Source organism: Diabrotica virgifera, chromosome 1 (genome assembly GCF_917563875.1).
Source record: "Diabrotica virgifera virgifera chromosome 1, PGI_DIABVI_V3a".
Lineage (NCBI taxonomy): Eukaryota > Metazoa > Arthropoda > Insecta > Coleoptera > Chrysomelidae > Diabrotica > Diabrotica virgifera.
In genome coordinates this window covers 89,000,557-89,013,709 of record NC_065443.1, presented here as the reverse complement: position 1 = coordinate 89,013,709, position 13,153 = coordinate 89,000,557, and the positions used below count along the sequence as shown (strand labels likewise).

At 34.0% G+C, this 13,153-nt stretch overlaps 1 protein-coding gene across 1 annotated transcript in view; it reads right to left on the bottom strand.

Moving 5' to 3' along the window:
• LOC114325879 (general odorant-binding protein 83a-like) overlaps positions 1-9,856 on the bottom strand; it is an 86,201-nt gene extending 76,345 nt beyond the window's left edge. The window contains exons 1-2 of the mRNA XM_028274011.1: positions 9,711-9,856; positions 2,315-2,390 (exon numbers count right to left, since the gene is read on the bottom strand). Coding sequence (XP_028129812.1) covers positions 2,315-2,390; positions 9,711-9,770 — 136 coding nt within the window. The 5' untranslated portion in view covers positions 9,771-9,856. The remainder of the gene's footprint in view (positions 1-2,314; positions 2,391-9,710) is intronic.
• Positions 9,857-13,153: the final 3,297 nt, after the last annotated feature.

The window sequence follows — 13,153 nt, the reverse complement described above, 5'->3', positions numbered from 1 at the left end:
TAAAATATATACCTAAATGCAGAAAAAAAAAGTTATAATGGAAAATTTAAAAAATAATCGAAAAAAATATAAAAACTCGTTAAAAGTATAAAATCTTGAAAAAGATAACCTCTAAAAAAGAAGTCGTACAACATTATGCAGTAGAACATTTTAAAGTTAATAATTAATTTCTATTCCTCTTACATGTACCATTGCATATTGTAGCGTAGAAAAAAGTTACAGAACAATATTTGCGAAATAACAAGGAAAATTGCCCAAAACTGCTGTGAGTGGCGACCTTTGAAAAATCATATTTCGAAAATTGTAAATCCTAATGACCTCTACCAAACACAATTTTAAAGAGAAGGTTGGGCAAAAGTTATGGGACAAAAAACAAAATTTCTTTCTTTTGGGTTTCGTTGTGCTTTTTCTTTTGAATATATTTTTGTAAAAAAAAAAGTATTATTGACTTTAAAAAGTTATATTTAGATAGGAAATGTAACCAGGAACAATTTTTATGTAGACGTGTTTGTACCAAAAGTGCGTAGAACTCACCTTAATGTAACCTGTGCCCAGGGACTAATTCACCCATTTCTCAAAAACGCACCCCTTTAAATGGTAGCACTCCGCGGTTTTTGCATATATAGAAATTGATTGACCATATGAAATAAAACCCCGTTAACGTTGTAGTTCCTTTCTATAGTACATAATCAATAGCCTACAAATTATAGATGAAAATACGTGTTTACCTATAAGAAATTAAAAATTTGGGTTCATAACATTATAACAACCAGTAATTGCAAATTCACTTTAGTCAGCATAAATAATCCTAATTTTTTATTTTTTAAAAATTTCAAAGTTTTATGTGCGGTAAAATTAACACTTATTTTTATTTTTACATTGCTTATTTTTCTTGACGTTAAAATGGTGTATTGTAAAAAATTCTAGGACTATTTTTAAGCAAGATTATGCTTTTTCAGAGTGTGGCATAATTTAAACACAACAATATGTCCCACTAAGTTGGAACCAATAGGGAACTTTTTTATTGTTAATTTTATGAAAAAAAAAATTATTCTTTATAAAATGCACTGCAAAGTCTAAAATCTAAGATGCAATCCTCACAAGGCATCAAATTTTATCAATAGTATTACGAGGTATGTTAAAATATTAATAAAAAATATGAATATCGAAAAGTGTTATTAAGAAAAGTTATTTGGAATTAAAAATTATGTTTTAATATGCAATTATATTCTTATAATTAAAAAAAAAATCTTTTTTTTAATTACGGATATCTTTGGATATCCTACGGATACCTTGTTTAAAAGTAGTCCTAGAATTTTTTCCAATGCATTATTTTAAAATAAAGAAAATAAGTTTTCTTTTTTATTGTGCAATGTACATCCTCAAATTGACAAGAATATAATGAGTTATATTGAGAAACTTATAAAAGAATTGTCAAAAATATCAAAAATCGTTTAAAGATTAAAAACAACCTTATAAAATAGACCCATTTAAAGATAATTGACGTCTTCCTAATTGTACCATTGCATATACATAAAGCTGCGTAGAAAAAAGTTACAGAAAAATTTTTGCGAAATAATTAGGAAAATTGTTCCAAAATGCAGTTAGAGGCAAAATTTGAAAAATCATTTTTCGGAAACTATAAATCCTAAAGTCTACCAAACGTCATTTTAAAGAAAAATGATAAAAGTTTTTTCTGTGAAGCAATGCCTATACCTATATCCCAGTGGAAAACAGTTATGAGGCAAAAACCAAATTGTTTTCTTTTGTGTCTTTTTTTGCTCTTTTTAATATATTTTTGTAAAAGAAACATTTTTGACTTTAAAAGGTGATATTTCGATAGGATATTTAATTTGGAATAATTTTTCTGTAGATGTGTATTTACGAAAAGTGCAAAAAATTCACCCTATGCACCCTAGTGCACCCTTTCTCAAAAACGCACCCCTTTAAATGGTAGCACTCTGCGGTTTTTTGACCGGATTATATGAAACAAAAAACCTCTTGAACGTTGTAGTTCCTTTCTAAAGTACATAATTAATAGCCTATAGGGGTATATTACCTTCTCAGAATTTAAAAAATCATATCCACAAACTATTTCAAGTTAGAATCGCATTCAAGAGACTAAAGAATCATATAGCATGGATCTCTCTCTTTTGTTTTTCTTTCATCTCTCATATACTTCCTAACTAGAGAATAATTTAACTAACGTTCGCGAATATGTTTATGTTTATAAACAAAATGTTACTTAAATTTCTTTTTCTATAAAATAAAAACTAATATTATTCAACTATGAGTACAATTTTTGAGGACTAACCTTCACTAGCTCCGGTTTCTCCAACGCAGGTGTTGTGCAGCATGTCAGCCAATTCCTGCATTTCAGGGTCAAGTCCCTAAAAATAATAATTATTATTATTTTTTTATTATCTAAGTTTTAATTTTATATTGGGAGCGAGAAACCGTTAATGGATAATGTAAAATAAACTCCATTTACTATCTTTAATGTATGAAGATGAATGTTTCTCATTACCGCTCATTTCAAATGAATGAAGATGATCGGCACTAGTGTTTCCAGGTCCAATTTGTTTTTAATCGGTACATAAGCAAAAATAAATCGGGATTTAGGGTTGTAGATCGGGACAAATAAACAACAATAGCCCAGTGGTAAATAAAAGTCTCTAGCATTAAAACTAAGCGAGTTACGCTCAAAATAAAGTTGGCTCCTTTTTTTGGTAAGAAAAATCGTGAAAATCTCCCCCTATTTAGCACCGTAATTAATCATAACCACTTTAAAATTTACTTTTATATGTGTATTGTTTATACGATCGGTAAGGTTTACCGGTTAGGAGTTTTTAGTTATGAAAAAAATTGGTTTTATAGAAAAAACATTTCCTAAAATATTGAAAAATGCCCTTTTTTCAAAATAACTTAAAAAGTATTAGGAATACTAAAAATCTCAAGGAGTAAAAAGTAGGTAGGTTTTGCTTCTATAAATATGATAGCTTCATTTTGTTTTTCTGTTAGACAAAAATTGGTTAAAATATGGCTGTTCATATTTTGCATACACTCGTGATTAGTGACTCGTTCAGACCCATTCAATCATGTAAAAAATACATAAGTAAAGTAAATTGTTTGTAAAGGGGTAACGAATAATTTAATTTGGGGTGCTAAGTAGGGGGAGTCAACTTGATCTTGAGCATAACTCGCTTAGTTTTGATGCTAGAAACTTTTTAAAACATAAAAATAAAGCTTTATTAAAAAAGTTTTAATTGGCTTTTTCCGAAAAATGCTTCATTTCTTGGTTATTTCACGTTAAAATATTTGATTTGGAATTTGACGGAATAAAAACGTATTTTTCATGAGCTACAACTTTGTTTTTGCTGGGTCTATATAGTTTACGAGTTCACGAGTTTTTCATTTTTTTTATATTACGCTACATTTTTGCTAAGCATATTTTTTCGATCAAATACTTACTTTTTGAGATATTTGTGAAAATCGCCTGAAAACTTGATTTTTTTATCGAAAAATAAACATTTTAATTCGTAAATAACTCGAAAAGTGTTAAGCAAGTTAAAATTCTATAGAACTAAAATTGCTTAGAATTAGTAAATTTATCCTTCTCCTTATTTTAAACGCGCGGTTTTTCACCCCTAAGTAGGGGGTGACTGTTACCCCCCGAGTAAAAGCAACCAACAGCACAAGCCGTCCAAATTTTCATGCAATTCAGAGTTGATCCTGAAAATTACACGGTATCGCCGTATTTCCCGTTCATTTACTGGACTACAAGGTGTTTCTATAATCTGTATTTAATCCTACATAATAATAATTATCAGACGAAATTACAAAAAAAATGTTTTTATAACATAAAAACTTGTTTTTATAACATAGTTATAAAATTCACTGCAAGTCCTCCTGAAATTGGTTTTCGTGGGTGAAAATCGGGACATTTAGTGTCCCGATCAGGTACAAATCGGTACGCGTCCCCAGACCCCTCAAAATCGGGACGTCCCGCGCAAATCGGGACACCTGGTAACGCTAATCGGCACCCACTCCCCACCAAAGAAGAAATTAGAGAAGCCATCTTAACACTGAAAAACAATAAAGCCCCCGGTTCGGATAATCTTCATGTCGAACTTTTCAAAAACGGCGGGGACACCCCCTTGAAACACATACATAAACTGATAACAACTGCTGCAATCTGACAACAGAAAGAAACACTCACAGACTGTTGAGTGTCCTCTACACAAAAAGGGAGACTTGATGTTGTGTGATAATTATAGAGGCATCACTCTACTCAATATGGCATATGAAGTGTTGTCCAAAGTATTGTTCAAAAGACTCCTCCACTACTCCGAACATGTAGTGGGAGGATATCAGTGCGGTTTTCGCCCTAATAAATCAACAACGGACCAGATATTTACAGTGAGATAGAAACTTGAAAAAACCCCAGAGTTCAGCGTCGACACCCACCACATATTCGGGGACTTCAAAGCCGCGTACGACTCAGTTAATAGAGGTAAACTGTTACTAGCTATGATAGAATTTTGTCCAATTGACTGAACTTACACTCAGAGGAGCAGAGAGCAACGTAAAAATCCAAAACGATTTTTCAAGATCCTTCCACTGCAAATTGGACTAAGACAGGGTGATGGACTATCGTGTCTGTCATTATCGTGTCACTATTTCGGTCGTTAAAAGCATCCTCACAGAGAATGGGACTAAATAATCTTCTTCTTTAAGTACCGTGTCCAAATTTAGGCGTGGGTAGCTTCCATAAGAATTTGCCGATATCGTTCTCGATTTTGTGCGGCATGTAACAATTGATCTGCTGATAAGCCAGTCCATTGACGAAGGTTTCGGAGCCATGAATATTTCTTTCGACCAATTCCTCTTTTTCCGTCGATCTTTCCATTGAGTATTAACTGCAGCATCCTGTATCTGCTACCTCTCATTATATGCCCCAGATATTCAAGTTTTCTCTTTTTAATCATCTTCATTAAGTCACCTTCGCCTTGGCCTACTCTGTTTAACCCGCCGTTACACGCGTCTTCTGTTGTGTCGTGGTTGCACGCGTATGAGCGTCGCCCTCACCTACATAAATTCGACTTATTTCGAGAAAGAATGAATGTCAACATGTATAAATATAAAATGGGTTGTACTCACATATTATAGAAAGACTCGTAAACCAATTTTTTTTATTAAATTAACAAAACAAAAGTAAAAATAATATAGATCAAAAGCAAGTTTTCTTAATTTTCAATTTCAGCAAGCCACTGAAGATATTAACGTTCTTTACGCGAATTCATTTTACTAAAAATACAAATTAAAATTAACAACTGTTCTGAAGCTATTTCTTTGTGGCATTTATGTAATTAACTATTAATATTTTGTATTTTGATAACGACGTCCGAGATGGAATTCGAAACGTCAATAAAATTAATTTTTCAAGTTAAATTGTGGCTTATTTCTAAATTAGAATAGGTAAATTTAAAAATTTGAAAATCTTTCTACGTATTATCCACAGTAGAATCAGAGATAAATGTGAAGAAGACCAGGATGAAACACAATTTGGCTTCAGAAATGGACTGGGAACCCGGGACGCACTCTTTGCACTAAATGTGTTATTGCAGAAATGCCGAGATCAAAGGAAAGACGTCTTTGCTGTATTTATTGACTATGAGAAGGCCTTTGATCGAGTACAACATAACAAATTAATTAAAATACTAAAGGATAAAGGAGTTGATAGTCAAGATGTACGAATCATAGAAAAATTATACTGGCGTCAAACAGCGACAGCTTGCATAAATGGAAAATCAACAGAAATATGCAAAATACAAAGAGGCGTCAGACAGGGTTGTATACTGTCCCCACTGTTGTTCAGTTTGTATTCAGATAGAATATTTAAGGAAGCGCTGCATAATTTGGAATGGGGTGTGAAGGTTAATGGAATTCTGATAAATACAATCAGATATGCAGACGATACAGTTATTTTAAGTGATGATATGAATGGATTACAACACCTTTTAAATGCCATTGACAGAGTGGGAAGAGAGTTTGGCCTAAATATAAACTGTTCAAAAACAAAGTACATGGTATTTAGCCGTTTGGCCCATCAAGATTCACGGTTATATGTTGATGGTCATATGATTCAAAGAGTACCCAGTTTTAAATATCTTGGTTGCCATATTACTGAACAACTAGATCCAGATAAAGAGATAAAATGTAGAATCGAGATAGCCCGCACGACATTTTTAAAAATGAGGTCATTCTTCTGTAATGATACCTTGCAACTTCAACTTCGAAATGAATGATTAAATGCTACATTTGGTCAGTCCTCTTGTATGGTGTCGAAGCATGGACATTAAAAATATCCACCATTAACCGTTTGGAGGCCTTTGAAATGTGGCTGCACAGACGTATTCTAAAAATACCATGGACGGCTATGCTGACAAATGTGGCAGTCCTTAAGAGAGCAAATGCTACCCGTGAGCTGCTTGATAACATCAAATATAGAAAGATGGCCTATTTTGGACACGTAGTAAGGGGAGACCGGTATAATATTCTTCAACTTATTATGATGGGTAAAATCGAAGGACGCAGAGGAATTGGTAGAAAGCAGGCCTCTTGGTTGAAGAATATCCGGGAGTGGACAGGAATAAAGAAAGCACAACACCTATTTAGAATAGCTCGAGACAGAGACAGTTTCGCCATGTTAATCGCCAACGTCAAGGGGACTTGATAGGGCACGTTAAGAAGAAAATTTAAAAATGGGTTCTTAACCAGTGGCGCACCTAGAATTTTCCTCTGGGGGGAGGGGGGTTTGCTTGGACACCGAAAGTTTTTTGTATTATTTGTGAAAGACAAGTTACATTTTCCTACCTTCTTTTATATATATTTCTATATGGTCTGGGTGGGATTTTAACCCCAAACCCCCCCCCTCGGTGTGCCGCTGTTCCTAACCTGATCCAAACAATAATATTTTAATTAAACCTACCTAAATATTAAATAAAAACCTAAAAGTTTCTTTGAGATAACAGAAACGTGATTTCACCGTGATTGCACGCGCAGTGAGGAATTCCCTCACTTGAAGAGGGATGTCTCTTCTTTCAACTATCACACAGCACACTGACCGCCTGAAATATTCTATAACTTTTTCATACCCTCTCATGAACCATGTTAAAGGCATTCCTGGGTGCTTAAGGTTATCGTATTAGTTTACACAATTTCATTGCTTATAAACAAATATGGTGAGGGATTCCCTCATAGCGCGAGTAATGGCGGGTTTAGACTTCTCTGTTTGAAATGCGTTGCACCCAAGATATTCTGAGCATTCTACGATACGACCACATCTCAAAGGCTTCTAATTTGTTCATCATGTTAACCTTCATGATCCAGGTTTCACATCCATATAGTAATACAGGATACACTTAGGGCCGGTTGTTCGAATGCTAATCAACAATAATCATTATCAAATATTTAATTACTGTCACCAACTGTCAATGTCAACTTTGTTTGGGTTGCTGAAAACATAATTGATTACAATTATGAAATTACTTTATCAATTATGTTAATAATTGTTATGTTAATTGATCAACTAATCTCATAATTATAATCAATTATGTTTTCAGCAACACAATACAAGTTGACATTGACAGTTTTGGTGATAGTAATATAAATATTTGATAGTGTTCATTGTTGATTAGCGTTCGAACAACCGGCCCATAACATTTTAGGAACTTGATTCTTAGTTGTAAGTTCAGCTGAGAGTTGCTCAGAATAGATCTAAGTTTCATAAATGCTCCTCTTGCAATTTCTATACGAGTTTTAATTTCTTCATCCGGATTTAGTGTCTCGTTTATCCAACATCCTAGGTATTTAAAATGGTTAACTTTTGTTATTGATTCATCACTGACAATTAGTTGCATAGGGCCGACGTCTTGTTTACTAACCACAAGTAACTTTGTCTTTGTTGCATTTATGTTAAGTCCGTTATTGGAGCATTCTGTAGTGACTCGATCTATAAGGAGTTGAAGATCTTCGATATTTTCAGCCATGATCGCGGTGTCGTCTGCATATTTGATGTAGTTAATAGTTTGTCCCCCGATTCGAACTCCACATTGTCCTTCCAAGGCTTCATTAAAAATTATAAAATACTAAGACTAAATAATATAAATGTTCAAAAGACCAAATATATGTGTTGCACTAGGTTAAGCAACCCGACGTCTACAAGAATAATAATTGACGACCTAGAACTGAAAGGTGTCGACACTTTCATGTGCTTATTCTTACTGCTAACTAAAGATAACAATGTCAGTGAAGAAATTAAAAGAAGAATAGTGCTCGCCAATAAGTGTGACTATGGCTTAAGAAGACAGATGGCCTCAAAAATATCTAGAAAAATTAAATTGACTATCTACAAAACAGTAATAAGACCAGTACTGGTATATGGTTCAGAAACTTGGTGATTTACACAGAATGACCAAGAACTGCACAAACATTTTGAGCGAAAAATCCTAAGCAGAATATATGGAGAGATAAAAGAACAAGGTTTGTGCCGCAGGCATTACAACTTGGAGTTTTGTAGATGTTTTGGAGAACTTGACGTAACACTCATTAAGGTAGGACGCCTTAGATGGATAGGGCATGTAATCAGGCGAGAGGAAAATGCCATAGTCAGAAAAGTTTTTGACCAAAGAGGGCCGATAGGTCAACGAGCAAGAAGAAGGCCGAGACTTTGGTACCAAAACAACTTAGAGAATGATTTAAAATCTATTGGAATTATAGCATGTAAAAGAGTTGCCACAGACAGGGGCAAATGGAGGGTTGTTGTGAAGAAAACTTTGGCTCATAAAGAACTGTAACGCCATTGATGATGAAGATGTCTATCTTTAATGGGAATTATTGTAGTTTAAATACGTTTATTTTGACTTCTCAATTTCCATTTTGTAGCCTACCAAGTTGAGCGCCGATGAGTGAGCCTAGTTAAAGATGGTTTTCGCTTTGGTAATCAAGTAATCGTTAATACCAACATGAATCACGATGCAGAGTTTTGTGGTTACACAAATCAAGATGTTCCGGTCTTCAGTATGGCAGAGGTCGGGGTTCGTCAGAGCTGAGTGTTTAACGAGTGAGATAAGAAGAATAAAAGGAAAGATCATTCCTGGTAGAGTAAGAAAGAAAAAGAAAGAATATTTCTCTTCAAAGTATTGCTGGGAAAATCCCTGAAACCATTAAACACAAAGCGCGAAGAAATGAGTATACCGTTAAGAAACGAATACCTATATATCCTAAGTTTTACTGACGATCATAATATAATGATCGTACAAGACGAAGGTGACCTCAACTTTATGACGAAAAAACTGGAACAGAAATATACAAATATCGGGATGGAAATAAACCTACAGAAAATTGAATACATACCTAACAACGAAAAATACCGAATGCAAATAGACGAAGGTAATCAAAAATAGGCACAGACAAGTATAGATAGGAAAGAGACACACAGATAGGAAAAAGGAAGAGAGGCAGACTCCGAAGATCTTTCAGAGATAAATTGAACGAAACAATGGAAAGAATAAATCTGCAGGAAGGAGACTGGCAAAACAGGAAGAACTGGAGATAACGGTTGAATGAAGGACTACGGTGAAAACTGTGGAAATCCTTGGTATAGATATATGAAAAATATTTAAATATTCGGAACAAGTATGCCTTACCTGCACCTTAATTTTTAAAAAAAGTAATCCAATAGCACAGAAAAGCAATCTTTTCACCATTATAGTTGTATATTCTCGAACTTCTCACTACCACTACAAATATGTTTCGTGTTTGAGGAGAATTTATGATAATGAAAAGGTTTAATTAGTGACAACTTTAATAGCTACTTTGTCTGGAAATGTATGCATACACATATTTATAATTCAGTTAATTATGTATTGTTTCAATACATGCAGATTATGAGCTATGTGTTACTTAAAATATATACTTACTGAATCTCAAACCACAAGGAGAAGAGGTTGTACCAATCGGTGTATTAAAGTTGGATTTAAATATTTTTTTACAAAAATTCAATACGTTTTATCAATGTTAATAACCGGGTTTTTCATAACTGTTAAAAAAGTTTTCTTAATATACACACGAACTGGGTTGCGAAAAGTAAGAACTCGCTCTGTGGTGTTTCTGATGTACTAAATAATAAACGTATAACTAAATAGAATGCCTACGTACACTAAGCTGCTCAATCTTCTTCTTCTCTTCTTCTTTTTGTATAGACATGACTGTCTGTTTTTTTCAATGTGCATCTAGTAAGTTGTCGTTCCATCGTTTTCTTGGTCTTCCCACTGATCGTTTTCCTATTGGGGAACTGTCTCTCGCTGTCCTGACTACCCTATTTGTTGTCATTCGGCTTATGTGGTCATTCCATTATATTCTTCTGTTTCTTACCCAGTTATTAATGTTATACACCTTGCACCTCCGTCGTATATCTGTACTTCTAGCTCTCTCCCATAGAATCTTATCATCGATTTTTCGAAGGGTTTTCATCTCCTCTGTTTCGAGCAATCTTTTTGTCCTCTCAGCTGCTCAATGATGTGCTTAATTGATTCTTTAATACAATAATAAGTATTATTACTACTATTGTATTATAAAAAACATTGTGCTTTTAACAACATAATCCATAAACTCCAAGTAACTCAAAGAGCTACGGAACGGAGAATGATCAAGATTAAGCTCAGCGATCAATAAATAAGACGGTTAAATGCCATGTTAAAATGAAACTGGACAGGACACATAGGAAGAATGAAAGACAACTGTTGGTCAAAGCGAATTGTAGAATGAAGGCCAAGAGCAAACCAGAGAAATAAAAGCAGACCTCAAACCAAATGGACTGATAATATCAAGCGAATGGATGGTCATGAATAGATGCAAGAAATAACTAACAGAAATTCATGAAAGACGATGGATGGAATAGCTGTTGATGATAATGATTATTATAAAAATATCATCCTCGCAGTGTAGTATAAAGAACGACGTTACCACGGTATCTAGGGGAAACAGGATTAATGGATGTAGCTCAGCAATTAGAAAAACAGGTGGTTAATTGAGGCGCTCAGAGCAACAGTGGCCTAACCCCAAAAGCAAAGTTTTGAGATAAATGCAATCTTTGCATTCGTATTTCCATTATGCTTATGGGATGGCGCTACAAATTATGTAGCGCCATATAGTCAAATAAAGAGGTAGGTTGTGTAGAGTGTAGACCATTGTTAATCCGAAGATTTAATGTTGCTCATTTTATTGATATAGGGGAGGAGGGGCACATGGGACTAGCGGAGCACATAGATCCATCCACTTTGCTTCATTACAGGTAGCCCCACTTTTTGGTTATGACCAAAAATAGCAAGAAAATCGTGCACTTCGTATTCTATTTCAGTTGCAACATTGTCGTAGTAGTGTGAAGGTCACTGTGAAAAAATATTGATTTTAAAGGTGAGTGATGCAATATTTAATATCTAAATCAGGTGTGATTAACCTGTAATTTTTATATACAATTATCTTCCATTATACCCAACAAAACCACGAATATTTTACTATAGAACACGCTGATTATCTTAGATGTAAACAAACGTTGAGTCGTGTATCGGCAATTTCAAATTCATTTGTTACGTTGGGGCACAAAGGTCCTCTTGCAGTCCTCTGTGCCCCACAGGTGGTTTTGAGTGCCATAAAATTATTTTATTCATTTATTATTTAATTATTTATATTATCATTAATTTTATAGGTTTGTTATTTTTAGATGGTACGAAACTACATAAAGAAAAGACCAGAAACTTCGTGGATTAAAGAAACTGTGATAAAACCATTGGAAATGATAATAGGTCTGGATCCCGCGTATGAAAAAAAAGTTGATTAATAGCAAGCTGAAAATTTGTTAATAGCTTAAGGGTGTCTAGTCGGACAAACTTTGATATATGGGAACACTGGAACAAGGGAAATTTTAATTGTGGAACAGGTTAAAAATTTGGAACGGTCAGACCACGAAAACGGCACATGTATTTTGTCCGACAGAACAGACTTAAACTCTTCGAACAGAGATTAAACTCTCATGCAAAAATCAGACTGCTATTTATCACCAAATGGGCGTTTGAATGAGTGGAACATGTAGAATATGTCAAATGCCAGGAATTATGACAGGTGATAAATAGCAGTCTGATTTTTGCACGAGAGTTTGATCTCTGTTCGGAGAGTTTAAGTCTGTTCTGTCGGACAAAATAAATGTGCCGTTTTCGTGGTGTGACCGTTCCAAATTTTTAACCTGTTCCACAATTAAAACTGCCCCTGTTCCAATGTTCCGATATATCAAAGTTTATCCAACTAGACACCCTTAAGCTATTAACAAATTTTCAGCTTGCTATTAGTCAACTTTTTTTTCATATGCGGGATCCAGACCTATAAAACATTCGAAATATAAACATTAAAAATTAATATTTGTTTTCTAACTGTAAAGTTTCTAAAATATATAATTTCTACAAACACTATTTTGAGCTTATTTTGTCAAAAGTATTTCAAAATTAATTATTAGAAGCACGGTCCTATGTGCCTCAGTACTGAGGGGCACAGAGGACCAGTGTTGACCATAAAAAAATAGCTGTAATTTTTGTGGCTATTCGTAATATCAAATTTATGCTTGGAAATCATTAAAATGATGTATGTACTAGAAATAGTTAAGTTTACTGATTTTTTGTAATTTTATTTTATAAAATATACATGAAATTTCCTTAAGCGGTCCCCTGTGCCCCCTCCACCCCTATTAATCTAAACATGCTTAATTTATAGCTTAGGCCACTGTTTCTCTAAGAGCCCCTCAATTTAAGAAGGTATTTTCAGATACAGGCGTTTTTGAATATGGAAAATCATCACTGACACTTGTAACTAGGTGCAAAGGAGTCCTTGGCGATGGTATGACGCCTAATACAGTGCATCCTGAGGTCCACGCATCAAGCTCCACACTCGTGCCAAAGATAATTATTAGGATAAACATTATGTTGCTGGATTTTGCCTTTTATTTCCTTTATGCTTACAATCGGTTATAATGTGATACGGTTAACGTGTCCAGACAAAAATTGAATGAGGTATCCATTTTTTTTGCTAAATTTATTTTTGT